This window comes from Triturus cristatus, chromosome 11 (assembly GCF_964204655.1).
Source record: "Triturus cristatus chromosome 11, aTriCri1.1, whole genome shotgun sequence".
Lineage (NCBI taxonomy): Eukaryota > Metazoa > Chordata > Amphibia > Caudata > Salamandridae > Triturus > Triturus cristatus.
This window is the reverse complement of record NC_140594.1, coordinates 1,147,032,225-1,147,050,625: the sequence shown is the minus strand read 5'-3', so window position 1 is coordinate 1,147,050,625 and position 18,401 is coordinate 1,147,032,225. Positions and strand designations below refer to the sequence as shown.

The following is an 18,401-nucleotide window of genomic DNA, read 5'->3' as shown; positions in this document are numbered from 1 at the left end:
CCAGACTTTTCACCCCTCTGCTTCATTACACTTATTACAGCAACTTACTCCTGTCTGTGAATAATTTAGGTATCTTCAGCAGACTTTTGTTGTTGGGCAGGTTTTGCGGTAAACAGTGTAGGAATTGATGGGTACTGTTTACAATGATGACATCAGTCCTAAATATAACCTATAATATAAGGCGTTTGATAGGGTCTCGTGGGGCTTCCTCTGGTCGGTACTGGAGAATGTAAATATTGGTAAGGGGTGCATAAGAGCCATACAGGCTCTGTATGGGAATCCTAAGATTCGACTCTGTGTTATGGGAGGACAGAGTGACCCAATAGATATCAAGCGAGGAACTAGGCAGGGGTGCCCGTGTTCACCCCTCCTCTTTGCTTTTTACATTGATCCTTTTATCAGGAGAATAGAGTTAAACAGAGGCATTTCCCCAATACGGCTTAATGGATTTGAAACAAAGATCTTGGGGTATGCAGATGACCTGGTAATCACGGCCGCTAACCCCACTGTAGCACTATGCGAAATAGAATATGAGGCAGAGCGCTTTGGGGCAGTTTCTGGTTACAGATTCAACCGGGGAAAGACGCAAATTGCTGTTAACGAGAAGACCAACTTGGTAGACCCACGAGTGACCGAGTCGGCCACCTACTTAGGGGTTGTCATTATATTTGACTTAACTAAGGTCGTTGAAAAGAATCTTGCACCAGTGATCCCAAAATCAAGGAGGGATCTTGATAGGTTGAATAATTTACACTTTTCGATTGTCGGAAGATGTAACATTATTAAATGATATTCCTCACAAAAGTTTTATATTTGTTTAGAACGATACCCCTGAAGTTTGATAATGGTTAGTTTAAAGAAATGGAAAGAATGATAAATAGGTTTATTTGGGCACAAGGGAAGACAAGAAGGGCACTTAAATGTATGACCCTCCCCAGGGAGAAAGGGGGCTGGGCAGTGCCTGATTTAAAAGCATATTACTGGGCCTCAGTATTACAATATATGCGTGGGCTGCTGGGAGGCATTGTTACTGATAGGTGGAGGGATGACGAGGCTGTACCTGATGTATGCGATCTACTTATAGATGGTGAAGAGCGTAATTGGCTTCTGAACTTTAGTGTGGCCAGCTATTATAAAAAAGTTAAATTTAAGACCTTAGGAGCAGCAATATCAGTTTGGTATTCTGTCAGGAAAAAGCTGGGATTGGGCAGACTGAACCATCATACTCCTCTATTTGGGAATCCATCCTTACCTGAGGTTTTTCATGATAGCGTAATGAGGCGGTGGGACGGGTTGGGTGTTAAAACAGTCGGCGACATTATAGATTCTGATGGTATAATTACATTTGAAAGAGCCCAAACCCAGTTTAACTTGGAGCGCAGAGAATATTTTACATTTTTACAGATCCGGTCGGCTCTTGTAAGGAAAAGTAGGGGAGCAAGAGCATTCGAGAGAGACACAGTTATGGAAAGGGTGCAAAATCCTGAAGGGTGCTCTATCACCCAGATTTATAGTGATCTTAACCAATATCAAAACAATGATCTGGAAAATTATTCAGAGAAATGGCGGAGGAAGCTCGGCATTGAAGGGAGTGAGTTTATAGCCTCGCTTAAGTTAGGATGTACGGTATTGAAGGTAGCTAACCTACAAGCTCAACACTTTAAAACCATTTTTGAATTCTACTATACCCCCGCAAGAATAGCCCAGTGGGGAGGGACAAGGGGGCATTTGTTATCCGCGCTGTTGCAGCGCGGAGGCTGATATGGTATATATGTTCGCCTCTTGCCCTATGTTGTATCCTTTGAAAAGGACAATTGAGCACTTTATAGGACAAACCTTGAGGATTCAAATAAGATTGACTAATGAATTAGTGGTTTTAGGTGTGGGCAGGGATGGAGCTCAAGTAGCACACCATGAATTTTTATTCCTCGCCATGGCGGTTGTTAGGATTTGTGTTGCAGCCGCTTGGAAGGATCCGAACCCTCCTACCTTCCAACAATGGGTATCACGGCTTTTAGCCATTTATAGTCTGGAAAAAGGCCTTTACGAGAAGAAAGGGTGGAAGGCTATGAAATTGGGGAAACTTATTTGGGCCCCAGTAACGGATTGGAAGGCTAGATTGGAGCGACCCCAGCCATAATTCTTGACCATAATTCTTGGTTGTGAACTGTGTAAAAGTTGCATATGTTTTCAATAGCTGTCTTACTTTTTTTTATTGATTGGGGGGCAGGTATCTGGAATGTAATAGATTCAATGAATTCTTTATTCACTGGTCGCCTTGCTGAAGATCTAGCTACTCGACGGCTTGTTTGAGCTTGTTTACTGTCTTACTCTTCCTTTTTTCCCTTTGATTTTTCTTTTGGTGTAAATTAATCCTGTATAAAATTGTATGGTTTTTTTTGCAATGAGTAATGAAAACTGATGGTGAAAAAAAAAAAAACATGTCTGAGTGAATTAGCTGCCCCAGACACTATCTTATCCTCTTTTAAGACGATCACTGATGCAGAAAGAGAGTCTTTGTTAAGGAGGAAATGAAATAAGGGCCAACAACGGGGCTGGTTTGATTCAGGGTGCACCTCAGCATACTCTAGATTAGAAGATGCTCTACATGAGACCCCGAGAAATCTGGATAGAGTAAGACAGGCTCGAACAGATTATAAGCAAGCTATTAGAAATAGAAACACTTTTTTGAAGATAGAGGCCTGGGAGGCCCTACACAAAGCATATTTACAGTAAGATGGCTTGGCATCCTGGAAGGTGGTCAAAGTACCTGACTTGACTAATGGAGGAGGACTGTCAATTGAGATTGCCATTACTGAAGAACAATGGATTAAACATTTTTCCAAACTGTATAACGGGGAGGTTAATCTCAATGTGACGGGTAGGAACAGTGAAGTGGACCACACTCTGGAAACAACATTTCCCCACTTAGACCTGCAGTTTACCTTAGACGAGGTGAACCGGGCACTTTCTGCAAATCAGGGTGGCAAGGCTCCCGGCCCAGACGGGGTACCAGTTGACTTATATAAGACAAACATCTCCCTCTGGGGCCCAATAATCGTCCAGATAATTGCTGCTAGTTGTCGTACCCCGTTTTTACCTACCTGGGTGGAATCCATTGTAGTTCCTATTTTTAAAAAGGGGGACCAGCAGGATCCAGGATGTTATAAACCCATATCTTTGTTGGATGCCATGACAAAAATAGTAGGACACATATTACTAGAACGCCTACAGGACTGAGCTGAGGAAAATTCAGTTTTGTCTGACTTACAATATGGTTTCCACTCAGGTATGGGGATGGTAGAGCAGAGTCTAAATCTTTCAGTTCTAGTGGGGAAATACACTAGGGCGAAGAAGGGAAAGTTGTTTTTAGCGTTTGTGGACCTCACAGCAGCCTTCGACTGCGTTATCTATAGTAAACTCTGGTCAACATTAGAAGATATGGGGGTTGATGCACAGATTATTTATTTCCTGAAGTGTTTTTATACTGATGCAAAGGCCCTTGTACGTTGTCGTTTACAGGGCGAGTGCTCGGCCCCATTTTAAATAAGAAGAGGGGTCAGGCAAGAATGTGTCCTACCCCCTTTTCTTTTTAACGTCTATATAAATGGTTTGGGCGAGGCACTCCTGCAAGGAAATCAAGACTTTCCCCAAGTAGCTGGACATCCCATACTAGCACTTTTATACGCAGATGATGCGGTATTGATGTCCCGTACACAAGTAGGTCTTCAGAGGATTTTAGATACTTTTTCTAGTTTTATGGGAGATCTAGGATCAAGACTTAACACTTCGAAGACCTTCATTATGTGGTGTGGCCATGGTAGTAAGAAGTGCAAGGATATGTTTGTGGCAGGACAATAAGATTGGGATGAAGAAGAGATTTTCGTATCTCAGAATTCTCTTTGACCAAAACGATACCTGGGCACAAGCAGTTTCAGCAAAAAAAACAGTGTTATTAAGATCAACAGACACCCTGACTAACTTTGCTAAAAAACTAGGTAGAAGACCACCAGCTGAACTGATCAAGATTTATAAAGCAAAGTGTGTCTCCTCTGCGATTTATGGGGCAGTGGTCTGGGGATTTGCTGACCTGCTTCCAATTCAAAGGGCTGAAAATTCTTTTCTAAGATACATTTTATCCATACCAAACAGTACAACATCAACTATCTGTCATGCACAGCTGGGTCTTCCCTTTATCTCTGATTTGATCAAACTAGAGCAAGTTCTCCCATGGCACAGGCTCTGGATCAGAGATGAAACAAACCTAAATCAAGATATCCTGATAGATACTTTAAAACTAGTTAGGCCCCTGAACATACCATGGCTGAGATACGTCAGGAACTTCTTACAAGATTTAGGTCACCTAGAATATTTTAATAATCCAAGAACTATTGACATAACAAGGAAAGACCACAAAAAAGGCGGTTCTGAGGCTCCTGGATACTATCAGAATATCCTCAGAGATTATAAAGCCGACCGTTATGCACAATCAGTTGATTTTAACTACTTTTAATATTCAACGCTATTTAACTTTTCTACCAGGCGTTTATGATACATTTTTATTGCCTAGATTTAGGCTGGGGGGTTTTCACAGACTCGTCACTATCCCCAAAATGAACGATTGGGCAGAAGATCTTGATTTGTATACCAGTGAGAACCACTCAGTACAGTCCATGATACATGTCGTACTTTTTTGTAAATATTATCATGATGAGCGGAAAGTTTGTTTATGGCCGATTGTGAAATCACTGGGGTATCGGCAATGCCGACCAGCTTTTCTTGCATTACAACTTCTGGACAACATGCACAATGTTATCAAGATTGTAACCTTTTTAAAATGAGTCTTGAGCCAAAGGAAATGTATGCCAATTTAATCTCTTTTTATCTGTAAATTTAAATATGATCAATCTCATCATGTACAATATTCGCTATCATTTATGGCTGAGATTTTTAATTGGGTGATATTTTAATTTATGAACTTAATTGTTGTCTTTTTATGTGTTTTTGTGACTGTTTCGCATGGCAATCGAATAAAGCTTTCTTTGACTTGACACCACGGCTCAATGCTGTGCCTGAGTTGGAACCAACAAATTCAGTAATCACGGCTGCTAAAGAGTGCCTAAATGTGACGTCTTCTAGGAAAAATTAATTTAGCTGCCATTGTGGTATAAGTGGATACTTCTTTCCCAACTGCAGTGACAAAAGCAGAGGACAGAGTCTGACCCAAGTAGTCGGTGTGTAAGTCGCCACGTTGCATCAATCTAAGATGGGGAGGTATGCCATGGGCGTTGCAGTGGATGTAGCCACGCAACACCAATGGCATTTGACAAAGTCCCCGATTTACAACACGTTGTAACCCTGGGAAAGTGTCAAAAACCTATGCCTCACCAGGGGGGCAGACATAGAAAGAGGAAATCGGCTCCATGGATTGTTTTAAGCAAGACGGTGCATGGCAGTCAATTGAGTGCCAGTGCAAGAAAAGAGGACAGGAATGCACTGTAACTGAGCAGGAAGGCTTGCGGCACTGCCCTACAGCAAAATATTGTAAATGAAGCCCTGAATTTCTACCTAGACACTTCTGTTGTCTCAGGTCGCTGCACTTTTCCTGTTTTTGTATGTGGGTTTTTGTGTGTTGTGACTCTGTGCTGCTCAGTTCTGTAAGTACTTACACTGCAGTGCGGTGGTTACTGTTGTTATTAAACAGCCTTCTCACTGGTAGATCTGCAAGGACTTCCTGAATCTGGAAAGAAATAGATGGAAGATGAGTCATGTACTTTAAATGGCTGCAAAGACCATATCTCAAGCTCCCTGCGCTCTGTAAAATAAATTCCACAAATCCTGTGGGCTGGCCTAGGCTAACATGGTGCAATTGATTCAGTCTTGCAATGTCATGGATGGTATTGGAGACTGGTGGATACAAATCTGCAGACTCTACCAACGGAAGAAGGAACTATGTTAAAATGAAATATCCAGCATTCCACTGTGGGGCTGTGTGAGAAATCAGGACCTGTTTGCAGTGTCCCCCCACTTTTTGCTCCCATTTTGATTACTAGGTGCTGATTTTCTGACTCTGACTGTGCCCTGGGCTCTGCTAACCAGATCCAGGGCCTGTGCTCTACGTAAAAAGTACATGATAATTTGGTATAGCTACAATTGGCAAAGGCAGACTCCTGTAAGTCCAATCTACCTATAAGTCCCTAGTATATAATAGGGAAGGGAGGTTCCGAGGCCCAAAGGATTTCCTGCAATTGAGTGTGCCCTACTGTGGCGTCTACTATCATTTTGAAAGCCAGCTGTGCCTTACAGGCTGCTTATTAATTGAAATTATATGCTATTTCGACTTTGGATTTGAAGGTACCTCTAAAGTATTAATCTACCTTAGTTTTAAATATAAGTCACACCTAAGGTCTTCCGTAGGCCCCCCAGGGGTAGAGTGCCTTGCAACTATAAGCAGGGACTTTATAAAATATGTTTTATAAACCCTGGTGAGGGAATATTGTAACATTTTATTTAAGTATAAATATTGATCAGAGCTACATAAAATATTCTTCAATGTATCAAATTAGTAGTTAAGATAAATCCAACAGCTTTCCACTATTACTGCATGAACCGCTGGATGGGGGGAATCTGCTCCGACATACTGATATTATTAAAAATCTACATAGGGTGAAACCACACTAATAAAATAAGATCGATCAAGCAAAAGTAAAAGGCAATCTATCTAGTCTGGCCGATTAAAGGAAGGCTTAGCTACAACTTGTAGTGTTGGAGGGGAACAAGACGAGGCCCCCTTATATATCAATTCTTGCCCTGAAGAAGTCCTCTGGGACGAAACGCGTCGGCTACATTGTATGTGTCCTTTTATATATGAAAAAAGAGAAGAATTCAATAAAGAAAACAATTTTTTTGAAACAACACCTGCTGAATGGACAGACATATTTTATGATCATAATCTAAAATGACTATGTGGAGTGCTGGATCACAGTGATGTGTTTACGATTTGTAGGATATCTGATCCTAAGGGGGTTTAGGGGTATTTAACCTCATGATCCTTGGCACCCAAAAAGGTATACTTTTGACCTGATTTTGATGATAAGTGCAATCATTCTCTGCCTTATACCCCGTTTCTTTTGTGTATTGAGCTTTCCACTATTAGATTTATAATAAATATGACAGAAAAGAAGTCATTACACTTTATTTTCTGTGAGACAAAATCCAGCCTTCCAGCTGTTCTCTCTTGATTGTTGAGCCTCTGGCCAGTCTGCCCTAATGTGGTGTGAAAAGCCCTGCTAGTGAGACAGTGGGTTTCCTATGGGCAGAGAAATACAAGCTGCAGAGAAGATGGCAGATAAGAGGTGAGAGGTAGCCAAACTGGTATTTAAAGGAAGCATGATACTTCAGGACAGCACAGGCTGACCCCCACAGCCTGCCACCCCAGCCACACAGGAGCCCCTGTAATTAGATTAGGATGAGGGTTGGAAGGGGAGTGTTTAGGAAACGTAGCCACACCAGTGGGTTGGCATAGCCAGATCTGACACGAAAGGAGAGACTTTCTCCACGTTGGAGTTTGAGAGGATGATGCTTTCTGGGACAAGAATATGCCACAGTTTGGATAAATTGGTCATACACCTGGGTGGCACCCTGCATCTCATTGGTCAAGGGTGCCCCCCACTTGACGTCCAGAAACTGAATAAATATGGGAGAACAGCATAGCTTCTCAGATCTGCTGCCTAAATATACTAGGAGAAGAAGGTCTGCCCTGATGGAACCTGGATCTGCACCCAAAGGATTGCGCATTGAAGGACAACACCTGCTGCACAATTTGGTACTACATCCCTAAAAACATTGCCTTGCTTCAAGAAGGATTAAGGAGTGGACTCCCTGCACGCTACATGTTAACAGAGCCTACCTGCATCATCTCCATCAAGAGTCCCCATCCTGGAGTGAGTCTAGTGGACTTTTAAGGATTTGGCCAGGTGTGTTGTGGGAATTGTAGTCCAAACATTCAAAGGACCATCTATGAGATTCCAGACCCTTGGACTTGAATACAGGATACTTTAACCCTCAAGAGGAACTTCAGGAAGAAGTTCCAGAAGTTTGGAGCAAATTTGGGAAAAAGCTCCATACGGTGACCAATTCAACGTCTAGAGTCAAGCCAGCTACCTTCAACTGCAACCCGGCCTGGATTTCAGGTTCGTCCCATTAAAAACTGCTAGGCTCCAGACTTCAAGAATTTTGACTGGGGCCTCACGGAGAAGCAATCTAACAATGTCACATAAAAATTGGTCTGCTGGAGGGGAACACTTAACATCGAGAGAAAACCCTCCAGAAAAGTTTGTAAGTCTGAAGGTCAAATTTTGACCGAGGCCTCTCGCTTAGTGTATCCAACCAGGACTCCATCGTTGTCAACCTCAAACTTTGACTTTGTCCCATTCAGGTACAACCAGATGTCCCAAAGTGGCGCTACATGTTTTTGAACTCAAAAGTGTTTATTCTTTAAAAACTCATATCTCCGGTTCCCTACACTATATTTTTGTTGTTTTGGTGTCTATTTGTTCAAACAATTATGATCTATTTTTATTATTATTGTGTGTTGTGTCTTAGTTATTTAATGTATTTGTGTTTTTTAAATGCTTTACACACCTGTTGCCTAAGTTACGCCTGCCTGCTCACTGCCAGCTACCAAGGGTTGAGCAAGGGAATCATTTATTGAGACCTTGCCTGAACCTCTTACTGTGTTTATGGTCATTTTACGTGAGGTAAGCCACTACTTATCACTACTAATAATCAATTTTCAACAGACTGTACCTAATTCCTAAGGGAAAACGCACATAACGCCATGTAGTAGCCTTTGGACATCTCCTGCAAAAAGACACATTGAAATGAGCTGGATTCTGGAAAAAGGGCCTGTATCTGAATTATGGTGTAAAGTGTAAATAATAGATGAATCGATGAAGAGAAGTGTATGAAGATGATTCTGATAGATCAGAAATTGGCAGCCGACAAAAGAGATTTGAGAATTATGCGCCCAATTTTGAGAGCGCTGACTGTAAAGTTCTCTGTGATTTAATGTATCGTTTCTTACTTGAAGATAATATTGTTTAAGAAATAAAAATACGGACCATTTGAGGACCACCCACAGTAAAAACACACATTTGTGCATTGGAGGTTCGATGCAGGACAGAGAGGCGTAATGAAGCCAGTGAGACCCATATGGAGAGCGGGTGTTTAGCCATATACAATCGGTGACCAGTGACACACCCAGTCTCTTCTAAATAAATTATGTCCTAATTCAATTGTAATAAATTATTACAGTTGAGTTCAGTGAGTTCTGACATCACAATGCCTGTTTCCATAGCCATTAGTAGAGGGGAAAGCAGGTCAAGTCACTGAACAAATTTAAAGAATGAAAAAGATGTATGGCTTTTGTTTTTTCTCCTCTGTTTTACTAGTTGTACAGTGACATGAGGAAAGGCGACATTTACGGTAAAATGTTTGTTTGTACTCCTTAGGAAAGAAGAGTGATAACCTTTCAGCATGTTTCTGCACATTTTTAAATGACTTTCATACATGACAATATTTTAGAAGAGCAAAGTCTGGGATTCAAAAAAAATTATTGGGAGAATGTATTTCCCCCATTGACTTCTATCAAAGCAGAGGAGCCACCTGAATCAGGTCTATTGGCATGTATGATCTTGTATTAAATTATTCTAATATATTTTTGCAACAGATATTCAATAGCCTTTTGATGTCTTTAATTTTGCACTAGAATTTCTGTTTTTAATCATCATGTTTGGACATATGCTCTCTTTTTCATATGAAAGAGCTACACACCAAACGTTTAAGTGGTTTGTGGGAAAGGTGATAGTGTGAACATGTATTACATGGATTAAATGACCCCTTGCCGTACATGCTAATGATACTGTAAGTCACCTCAGAGTACCATAACCTTATAAAGGAACTTGGCCTTCAACCTTGTTCCTCTACATAGTCATGGAACTCCTCAGTGACTTGCAATATACGTATAATAAACAGCGAGGTGCTTTATCCCTTATATTATTACTGGACAGGAGTCCTGGAGACACCACTAATCAGGGTGACACTGCTCAGCACCTTCTTAGTAGCTTGGTGTTTCAGGGCTGGTGATTAATGGTTCTGAAAATACAATCTTCATAATGCCAGAAACAAGAAAATGCTAGACCTGAACCTCCATGTAGCATTGGGTGGGGGCTGCAGGCCACAGCTGTGCCTGGCCCCAGCCTGCCCTTCTCCTGCAAAATGTGAGGAGCTGTAAATGATGGCCCTATTCTACCATCAGCAGCTTTACCCATGTCCAAGTAGGTGGTAAATAGATGTGGTTTTGTGCCCATCATGACTCTGATAGTGGAGAAAAACACATGGATTTGAACATGGTATTTATTCACAAGTCCACATGTTATGCCTCATTGTATAGAAGTAACTCACAACCCGTGGATTATCCAGTCCCCCCGTATCCCAGTATCCTAATTTGGGAAGTTTGTATGGAGGGCCTAAATCTTGTCCAATCTTGCGTTTCTGTTAAGGAAACAACAACTCTAGTAGCAAACCAGTTAAAAGATGAAGGCCTTAAAAGTCCAAAGTAGGCTTTTGCAAAAATCATAACACAATATTAACCTAAAAAACATAGAGGCATGAAAATTGGAAGACGAAAACAACCACATAGTAAGCACTGTGATTAAAGCACCCAGAGGGGAATTATTTTGTAGCACATTCTCTGTTTCATGTTTTAGCATGAAAAGACCAGAGGGGCTGTATTCTAGCTGCCTGCATCTTACTTGGCTGCTCTCAGCTATTAACTGTAGCCTGTGCTGGTTTATCTCAGTCACATACACTTAAATACGAAGTGTATTTTACTTGTGCTTTGGTTTGCCCTCATCTGCTTCTTTATGTGTCAATATTTGAGTAGTTGCAGAGATACAGAGACCTGGAGCGAGATGACGCCTCTAGTGAGGCTCGGGAGATACTAACTGCAGAATGTTTCTCTAAGAGACATCCTATTGGGAAGGGTACCCCAAAGGAAGGGTTATCTCACGAGGCGGACTGGTGGACATTAGAAGCAAGTAGAGCCACTATTACATGACGGGTTGAGAGGCCTGATCTCTTTCGCCAATCCTAAGGATGAATGGTCATAGCCCCAGCAGAGGTCAAAGCTGCTTGGATCCCAGTAGGAATGCAATAAGTGGACCAGACATGTATGTCACCATTCCGGCCACAAAACTTTGGAGTGGATTGTTAGCCAGGTAGGCTCAAGATAAAAAGAATATACATGCAGTACTTTTGTAAAATCTTACAATAGTTGTATTCATGGAAGTGTGGTTTAACAGAAATTGTTGTGCAGGTACAGTGACATTGGCTCAGGCTTATACCATATCTAGCTTGACTTTTGTGTGCAAGGTATGCCCTAATTTTGCATTTTCACATGAGAAACTGTACAGATTTATTTTGTAAACATTTGTAACATTCTACATAACTTTAAAGAATTTCCTGACAGAATGCATCTTAACAGGCCACAAGACTTGCGTCAGAGTCCTAGATTTGTTCTGGAAAGATGTCTCATGTTCTGGTAGTGTTCTTGCAATAAAGTTAAATGTTTAGGAGTTAGGATTCATGGTTAGCCTATTCCTTATGTCAGTTCCCTGGGATTAGGAAGACAAATTCCTCTAACTGCTGTTGCAACCACAGGGATTTGGAGATTCTTAAATATGAGAGGGAGACAGAAGTAAAATACCCCGGAAGGCACTGGGCACAATGTATGCTATTGAGTCATTAAGGTGCATGAGTGAGTATTTATACTCAAGCACAGATGGAACACAACCTATTACCCATGTTTGGAAGATCTGGGGATGTCTAGTTCTTCTAAAATGGATCCAGTTCATACTCATTTTCTGTAACTAGTACCCAGCAATTTTGTACACTGATTTAGTGAATCTGGTCAGCAGTGGATGATTTAGATGCTGGACTAGTACACCCTAGGTGGAGTCAAATAGGTTATTATAGTTCTCTGCAAACTATTGCACATAGAGATCACTTTATTACACACCTCTATTCAAGACTGATAGTCACTACCTTTTTTGGCATCTCTTGTTGAGATACTTTGAAAATAATCTTAGAGAGGACAGGTACCTATGCCTTGTCTTGTAGCATGCATTTCTCACAAGGGGGCAATGAAGTAAAAAAACTATGTAAGAGCAAAGTGATTAACAGTAAAGCTAACTCAAGAAATTGTGCAGGACTGTCTAACCCTAGATGGTATACGCAAGTTAAATTATTAAGTAAAGAGTACCCTATACTCCATTGGTTTGGGCAAATTATTTGACAATCCACCAACATGTTCATCTGTTTCTAAGGCTTAATTAAAGGAGTTACTAGTAGAAAAACTAAAGAGAGATGAATGGGACGCTAACTGTGCTAAGTCCAGGGTCATAGAGTACAATTTGCATCCAGAATAAACAATATTGATACCACATATTTATCCTTCGTTACAAGCCCTCAACATAGATTTCTGTTGCTGAGGTTTCATCTAAAGTTTATTCCCTTTATGTTAGGTATTCTGTAGTTGCCCTTTCAGCTTGCCCATGTGATGCACGGTGCCCACAAGGGGAACTTCATCTTTAATTCTTCTGCAGCTTGTATATTGAGGAAAGGAATATATATTTTCCACTTATGCAAAGCCTTAAATTCAGACAATGGTGCCGATCACGATCCGGCAAAAACCGGGTACGAACCGTCGGACGGAGCATATTCTCCGTCCGACGCGTACCCGGTCGTCAAAATATACAAACATGGAATTACGATTCGCACGGGTACACCATTACCGTACGAATCGTAAAAAAGACCGACCGAACAAAAAACACCTACCAATGCGATCCGGGAAAGCGCCGACCTGACGTCGGGACGCACGCAGCCAGCCATTCACGACCCAGGAATCACGATTCGCACCGACGTCACCCCGCACGGTGAATATTTTGCGGCAGCCAAAAACTGCCGGGAAATCAGGACGACGCGAACAAGGACCACCAGTACGCGACGGACAGACGGCGACGCGAACAAGGAGGACCAGTACGTGACGGACACACAGGACGACGCCACCAAGGAGGACCCGTACGCGACAGGACGACGCGATCAAGGAGGACCCGTACGCGACAGGACGACGCGAGCAAGGAGTACCAGTACGCGACGGACAGACATGGACCCGAACCTACGAGTCATCCCTGCCCTCATAGCAGTACACCTCCTCTACAGGTTACGACGCAGACGCCGCAGAAGGTCAGAATAACTAAGGGAGGGGGGAAAGTGGGGTGGGGTGGGGGTGGCACGACCAGGGCAGGCCACAAAACAACCACATGAGTGACACACTACACATGGCCTGGACATACCTGACTCCCATGCCCTGGTCACCACGAGGGGGTGGGGGCGTGTCCTGATAAGCCAGCGACCGCCACAACGGAAGTCCGTCACCACGCGAACCGGCAACACAACCAGACAGGTACGTCCCGTACCCACGCCTGAAGAGCGTGGGTACGAGTCGGACCACGCCCACACACGTCACCCCAACAATGGCGGGACGGATCGCACCCACGTGGCAAAGGCCTGGGTACGGGCCGCACAAACATCACATAGCATGGGGACGGATATGTACGGACCCTACCCCCACCCCGTATGCAAGGAGCGTACCCCCCAGCCCAACAGTGCAAGTACGACCCGTACCCCCACCCGCGGACGTACGGAGCGTACCCCCAGCCCAACAGTGTAAGTACGACCCGTACCCCCACCCGCGGACGCACGGAGCGTACCCCCAGCCCAACAGTGTAAGTACGACCCGTACCCCCACCCGCGGACGCACGGAGCGTACCCCCAGCCCAACAGTGTAAGTACGACCCGTACCCCCACCCGCGGACGCACGGAGCGTACCCCCAGCCCAACAGTGTAAGTACGACCCGTACCCCCACCCGCGGACGTACGGAGCGTACCCCCAGCCCAACAGTGTAAGTACGACCCGTACCCCCACCCGCGGACGTACGGAGCGTACCCCCAGCCCAACAGTGTAAGTACGACCCGTACCCCCACCCGCGGACGTACGGAGCGTACCCCCAGCCCAACAGTGTAAGTACGACCCGTACCCCCACCCGCGGACGCACGGAGCGTACCCCCAGCCCAACAGTGTAAGTACGACCCGTACCCCCACCCGCGGACGCACGGAGCGTACCCCCAGCCCAACAGTGTAAGTACGACCCGTACCCCCACCCGCGGACGTACGGAGCGTACCCCCAGCCCAACAGTGTAAGTACGACCCGTACCCCCACCCGCGGACGTACGGAGCGTACCCCCAGCCCAACAGTGTAAGTACGACCCGTACCCCCACCCGCGGACGTACGGAGCGTACCCCCAGCCCAACAGTGTAAGTACGACCCGTACCCCCACCCGCGGACGCACGGAGCGTACCCCCAGCCCAACAGTGTAAGTACGACCCGTACCCCCACCCGCGGACGCACGGAGCGTACCCCCAGCCCAACAGTGTAAGTACGACCCGTACCCCCACCCGCGGACGCACGGAGCGTACCCCCAGCCCAACAGTGTAAGTACGACCCGTACCCCCACCCGCGGACGCACGGAGCGTACCCCCAGCCCAACAGTGTAAGTACGACCCGTACCCCCACCCGCGGACGCACGGAGCGTACCCCCAGCCCAACAGTGTAAGTACGACCCGTACCCCCACCCGCGGACGCACGGAGCGTACCCCCAGCCCAACAGTGTAAGTACGACCCTTACCCCCACCCGCGGACGCACGGAGCGTACCCCCAGCCCAACAGTGTAAGTACGACCCGTACCCCCACCCGCGGACGTACGGAGCGTACCCCCACCACACCAGTGTCAGTAGACTCGTACCCTCACCTCTAATGCAGTGTGCGTAACCCCACCGTGTATGTGCCAAGCGCACATATCCAGAAATCGGAGGTGTGTGTGCAGACTCCACCCAGCAGTGCCCTGAGACAGGAGGGGTGGGTGCCCATCACTCCCAGCAGTGCCCAGAGACAGGAGGGGTGGGTGCCCATCACTCCCAGCAGTGCCCAGAGACAGGAGGGGTGTGTGCAGAGTCCTCCCAGCAGTGCCCTGAGACAGGAGGGGTGGGTGTGGAGTCCTCCCAGCAGTGCCCTGAGACAGGAGGGGTGGGTGCTGAGTCCTCCCAGCAGTGCCCTGACACAGGAGGGGTGGGTGCCTAACACTCCCAGCAGTGCCCTGAGACAGGAGGGGTGGGTGGTGAGTCCTCCCAGCAGTGCCCAGAGACAGGAGGGGTGGGTGCAGAGTCCTCCCAGCAGTGCCCTGACACAGGAGGGGTGGGTGCCTAACACTCCCAGCAGTGCCCTGAGACAGGAGGGGTGTGTGCCTAACACTCCCAGCAGTGCCCTGAGACAGGAGGGGTGGGTGCAGAGTCCTCCCAGCAGTGCCCTGAGACAGGAGGGGTGTGTGCAGAGTCCTCCCAGCAGTGCCCTGAGACAGGAGGGGTGTGTGCAGAGTCCTCCCAGCAGTGGCCAGACACAGGAGGGGTGTGTGCAGAGTCCTCCCAGCAGTGTCCACACCCAGGAGGGGTGTAACACATGTGTGTGATGCCACAATTACCCACATCCATACTGCCTACAAGGGAACATGTCCCCATGAACTCATGTCAACTGACTCCACACACAAGTACAGTGATCACCAAGGATGCCACGATTGTTGCAGGTGGAGACATGGCCATGCATGCATGGCCAAAGTAGAAGGGCTCCGTCACACACACAGCTCATGTAGACACAGCTCTGCGCTAAACATTGGGAACACCCTGCAGGGAAGAAACTGGGTACACAGAGGAAGGAATACACCCTGGGACAATTGAACCATGCAGTAACTGCTGACATGACCTAAGGAAGTTAGCCAACACCTTGTGATGGCACACAGATCCTAGGGTGGCCCCAAAGAGCAGAACACTACTACAAATCCCACACACCCAAAGCCTTAAACACCACCCAAAACAATGTAGCAGCCCCACCAACACCAATACCACCATAGCAGGAGTGTGATAATGAAAAAAAAAATAAAGCTTTAATCAGCATGAGCACAATGTCCGTGGATCAACGGCAGTTCAAAGTCAACAAAGGCCATAGGGCAGTCAATTATTCCCAGCTGCATGGGGGACACAGTGGGATGTGTGTCCCCTACCTTGCCTGCACAGTCAAATGCCATCGTCTTCCATACTGGTGAGGGCATCAGGGGGGGGGGAAGCAACAGGCACCGCAGGGACATCAGGGCAAAGGGGCGGCGTTGTGGGTGCAGGGATGGAGGACTCAACCACAGGGGGTGTGTCATGGCCAAAGGCGGAGGCCAGGATGGCACTACACACCTTAGCAAGGTCCTCCAGGGAGTCCCCTGCACCCGAAGTGACCTCAGGCCCCAAGGAGGGGGGGGGTTCAGAGGGATGGGTTGCAGCGCCACCGGGGGAGGGTGGAGACAGGGGGGGAGACTCAACCACCCTGACCGAGGACTTCCTTGACCGCTTGCGTGGTGGCGTAACTGTGGGGCTCAGGGACAGAGCGGCCATGAAGGAGTCCTTGGGGGAGATGTGGCCAGGAGAGCTGAGGGGAGGGGATTTGGAGGGAGTGGATTGTGTGGAATGCGGACTCCCACTCTGGCTGCGTGTCACACGTTTGCCCCCCGACCCAGTGGGTGTGCCTATCTCACCCTGTGTGTGCGTGTCAGGAGGAGTGCGGTGGACCTTCCCTGCTGGTGTGGTGCCTGTGTCTGTTGTGGTGGGTGCATGCCGACGTCTGGGTGTACGTGGGACAGGCATGGAAGTGGGAAGTGTGGATGGGGCAGGGGTAGGTGGGGGGAGGTCGCGCTGCAGGAGACCCACTGCTGCAGTCAGTGTGGAGTCTAGGGACCTCAGCAAGTTGCGTTGGTCAGCCTGCAAAGAATGAATGCCCTCCAAGAATGCCTCGATGTTGCTGAGGGTTTTCCCGTGGGAATGGAGGACATTCAGGATCGCAGCCTGACCAACCTGCATTTGCCGCTGGATGTCCATAGACTCAGCATTGGCGGCAGCAGTGGAGACAGGGGCAGGGGGTGCGGTGCCTGGCAGGAAGGAGACATGCGGTGACCGGGCACGCTGGGAAGGGACACGAGCAAGTGGGAGGCGGTTGGTGGGAACTGAGGGGGCGGTGGCAGGTGTTGTTCCACTGTCAGCTGCTGGTGCAGCCTCCGCCAACCCTGAGACATCCTCCTCGGACCTGTCAGCTTCGTAGTCTGATGTGCCAGTCGACAGGTCCTCGGCCACACTATCCTCCGCCTCTGTCCCACTCGATGTGCCAGCCCCGATGTCACGGCTGCCACTGGTGCTCGGTCCCTCCGCCTGGTCCGTGTCCATGTCTCCCTCTGTGTCCCCCGACGATGCTGTGGGCAGGGTGGAGAGACAGAAATTAATCAGACACCTGTACACATCTGTCACATGAGTCCAATCTACATAGTCAACATTGCATAGCCTGAAGAGGCAGATCCCTAACATCTGCAAAACAAGGTACCGATGTAGGGCATGATACACACTTGTTTGAGCCACCATGCCACTGAAATACCATGGAGAGCATGAGACAATAGCTGATGACAGGAAACGGAGTCTGACATAGCACCCAGGCCCTGGGGACAATCCTGCACTGCCTCTGCACCACACAGCGTTTGTGAAAATACCTATGACCAGGGACAATATCCATGAACTTGAGACACATGCTGCATAGGTAATGCTGCTAACATGCCCAACATAACTCGGTCACTGCACCTTGCGTGTGTGTCCAGTAACATCACACACTGTCCAGACCCAGCAATTAGGAATCAGGATTTGACACATAGGCATTGCCCGCCCCAAGTAACCCCCACACGATGCTAATTGCTGAGACACAGGTGGCACCAACATCTCATAGTCTGGGTGATAAACACAGTGGCAGGCAAAAGGCAAGATTGGACGCAAATTAGCAAAGGTGCGCCTGTACAAATAATGAGGTACCAGTGCCCATCCTCAGATGAGTATAACAAGACACACAGGCACTGGCAACTGTGAGTATGAAGAGGGACAATCAGGTCAGGCTGCACAGTGGACACCTGTACATAATAGCACGTCTATATACATGGTGACAGGGGACAATGGCACAGAGCACAACCTACGCTGTAGACAGTGAGAGTGTCCACGTTGATGATGACACAAACAACACTGAGGATAAGGTGCCCCAGGGGACAGTATTGGGCACGCAACTACATGCTACTGAATGGCTGAATGGGAATGACTGCTACACACGTCACCATCCCTGCACTATGCGTAGCGCACACTCATGCACATCATGTCA

The 18,401-nt window shown here is 46.8% G+C and overlaps 1 protein-coding gene across 1 annotated transcript in view; it reads right to left on the bottom strand.

Moving 5' to 3' along the window:
* LOC146788609 (mucin-4-like) overlaps positions 1 to 18,401 on the bottom strand; it is a 139,425-nt gene that overhangs the window by 20,883 nt on the left and 100,141 nt on the right. The window contains exon 6 of the mRNA XM_085633181.1: positions 5,670 to 5,740. Within this exon, the coding sequence (XP_085489307.1) occupies positions 5,670 to 5,740 (71 nt within the window). The remainder of the gene's footprint in view (positions 1 to 5,669; positions 5,741 to 18,401) is intronic.